Source organism: Cornus florida, unplaced genomic scaffold (assembly GCF_030987335.1).
Source record: "Cornus florida cultivar Cherokee Brave unplaced genomic scaffold, ASM3098733v1 CherokeeBrave_3.0.0_Hap2_Chr01, whole genome shotgun sequence".
Classification (NCBI taxonomy): domain Eukaryota; kingdom Viridiplantae; phylum Streptophyta; class Magnoliopsida; order Cornales; family Cornaceae; genus Cornus; species Cornus florida.
In genome coordinates this window covers 95,363,339-95,366,340 of record NW_026775571.1, presented here as the reverse complement: position 1 = coordinate 95,366,340, position 3,002 = coordinate 95,363,339, and the positions used below count along the sequence as shown (strand labels likewise).

The following is a 3,002-nucleotide window of genomic DNA, read 5'->3' as shown; positions in this document are numbered from 1 at the left end:
TATATTTAAGAGGGAGGGAGGGAGGGAGCATATATACATAAAGTATAATACAATAGAAATTAACAAAATATAATATGATGGGAGCTTATGAAAATTCAATCCATCACAATCAAAGTGTGTCGTTAAAACTAAAACCTTAAAATAAAAAACAAAATTATTGGTTCAAGTAACACAAAACCATATAAAAGCAACAACATAATTAAAGCAGAAAAGAAATGTACTTTTATGTTGCGTTTGTATAAATTAAAACACCTTTATGCAACACAAAAAATATAATAATATATGTGTGAAAAATTAAAAGAAAAAATTCACAAAAAAAAAAAGAAAAAAAAAAGAAGAAGATTGTAGACTCTATGGGGGGTGGGGGGATGAAAGAGACTCCAAATCAAATTAGTCCAGTTTTAAAAAATTAAAAGAAATAATATAACTTGTACATGAACAAAATCAATTGTACTTTCAAACTATGTCCTACAAAACAAAAACAAAATTATACAATAGACAAGGAATTTTACTTCAATAAGCCCATGATTCCAAATTAATAACAATATGTGATAAGCAGAAATAATATATGTCTAGAAAAATAGAAAATTAAAAGAAAATTTCACCTGAAAAAACAGAGTTGTAACCTCCATAAGTCGGGGGAAAAATCAAAGAGAAAAAAGTAAAAATCAAAATTAGTGCTACGATTTTTTTAATTAAGAAGCATGGATTCCGGGCTTAGGAAAGAGTGCCCGGAAAGAATTAGAGTATAATTAAGAAAAATATAATAGAATTAGAAAAATAATAATAATAAATAAATAAATAAATAAATAAATAAATAAACCATTTCTCAGCTTAAGAGATGCAAGCTTAGCTCTTCTACATAATGTGTAGTTCCAACCCTAAATACTCCAATAAATACTGAACACTTTAATGGCGACCAAACATACACTAATACGCCAATGACAATATGAACAAATAAATAACTTTTCCAAGCACAAATCAATAAGCATCAAAATCTACCAGTAAATACTAAACACTTTAATGGCGACCAAACATACACTACTAATACAAACAAACCTGCCAATGACAATTATGAACAAATAAATAACCGCACAAATCAACAAGCATCAAAATCTACCATATTAGGCAAAATCAAGAGTCATAATCATCGCAGCGAAAAAGAAATAACTAACTTACATAGATGAAAGGCGGAAGAGAAAACCTTATTAGTAAGCCAAAAAAAAAAAAAAAAAAGACAGCATTTTCAAACAGGGTTATAATAAATTGACAGCAGCATTTTAATTGCTCGAGGACCAACACCAGCATTTTCAAACAGGGTTATATTTTCAAACACTAGCATTTTCATACACTATCCAACACCAGCCATTGAGAATCATAAGCAAAAACACCTTTTCAAGCACAAATCAGTTGCACCAAAACCTTTTCCTTGCTTGGAGTTGTCTAATAGAATTTCAAGTCTTAAACACATTTGGAGGTTATGTAACATGAAAGACTCTCTTAGGGTTGCTTGGGTTCATAGATATCTCATTAAGTCCAAATGTTTTTGGTCTGTCAAAGCTACCGCACTTAGTTCTGGTTTTTGGAGAAGGCTACTCAAGTTGAGGGGAATGGCAAGGGGTCTGCTAAGGCATAAAGTTGGCTTAGGGGTTTGCACAAGCTTATGGTTGGACTACTGGCTCCCAAATGGTCCTATTTCTTCTCAAATTGGTCTTACTGTGTTGGAAATTCTTCAAATGGACTATCAAGTCAAAGTTGATAGCCTAATTTCCAATTTTCAGTGGACAATTCCTTCATCTCTGCAGCAGAACTACTTCTTTCAGTCTAAACATTTCCTATCACAGCTTCATAGCCTTCCAGATCCGACACCAACTCAAGATGTAATTCAGTGGTTACCAAGTGCACCAAGGGATTACTCTCACAGACTTACCAGGGATTACTTCACACCCCCATCACTGTTATTTTCATGCTCTCATCTCATCTGGTTCAAGCATCACATTCCAAAGCATGGCCGCATTGCTTGGTTAGCTCTCAGACACAGACTGTATACATTAGACTCTAAACCAATGAGACACAAGCACAAAACCAATGCCTGCTACCTCTGTCTTGCTGGATGGGAGTCTTTGGATCATCTATTCTTTCAGTGTAAATTCAGTAGAGTTATTTTGGAGTTCATGCAACATGCTGCTGGCTTCTACATCCTACCAAACAACTGGACTGAACTCATGCATTGCGTGGTGTGCTAACTCCTGGACTCAAAAGGGATTTATTACTCACAAGTTCTAAACCTATGAGACACAAGCACAAAACCAATGCCTGCTACCTCTGTCTTGCTGGATGGGAGTCTTTGGATCATCTATTCTTTCAGTGTAAATTCAGTAGAGTTATTTTGGAGTTCATGCAACATGCTGCTGGCTTCTACATCCTACCAAACAACTGGACTGAACTCATGCATTGCATGGTGTGCTAACTCCTGGACTCAAAAGGGATTTATTACTCACAAGTTACTTCTCTCAGCTGCTATCTACTTCATTTGGCTAGAAAGGAATGCAAGGGCATTTAGGAGCAAGTCTTCTACTCCTCATCTCCTCATCAAGTCAATTAAGAGCTATGTAAGAGCTAGACTTGCTTCTATCAAATTGAATAATGGTGCTAACTTGAGAAAGTTTACTTCATGGAGAGACCTGCAGAAGCTATTCTCAGAAGGGTGTGAGTTTGCCCACAGGCAACGTTGTTTTCTTCTTTGAAGTTCTACATTATGAAGTCTACATTGCTGCAGTTCTACAGTGCTGAAGTCTTCCTTGAACACATTGTTGGGTTGCTCAGATTTCGCTGTCAGTTCATTTTGTTAGTTATTTGTTGTGGTGTCAGTTTATTGTGTTAATTCTGTGGTGTTGTGTCAAGGTAGCACCACTTTGTTGTAATTACTGTATTTTGTTCTTGTGTGTTGGCTTGGTGTCCTGTCCATTTTCATGGACTTTTTGGACTGCTGTACAAATTTT

General features: G+C 35.2%; 1 protein-coding gene across 1 annotated transcript; it reads left to right on the top strand.

Moving 5' to 3' along the window:
• The first annotated feature begins 1,487 nt into the window (after positions 1–1,487).
• LOC132278053 (uncharacterized) lies at positions 1,488–2,246 on the top strand. The gene has a single exon (XM_059779885.1). The coding sequence runs from the start codon at positions 1,488–1,490 to the stop codon at positions 2,244–2,246; it is 759 nt and encodes a 252-aa protein (XP_059635868.1).
• Positions 2,247–3,002: the final 756 nt, after the last annotated feature.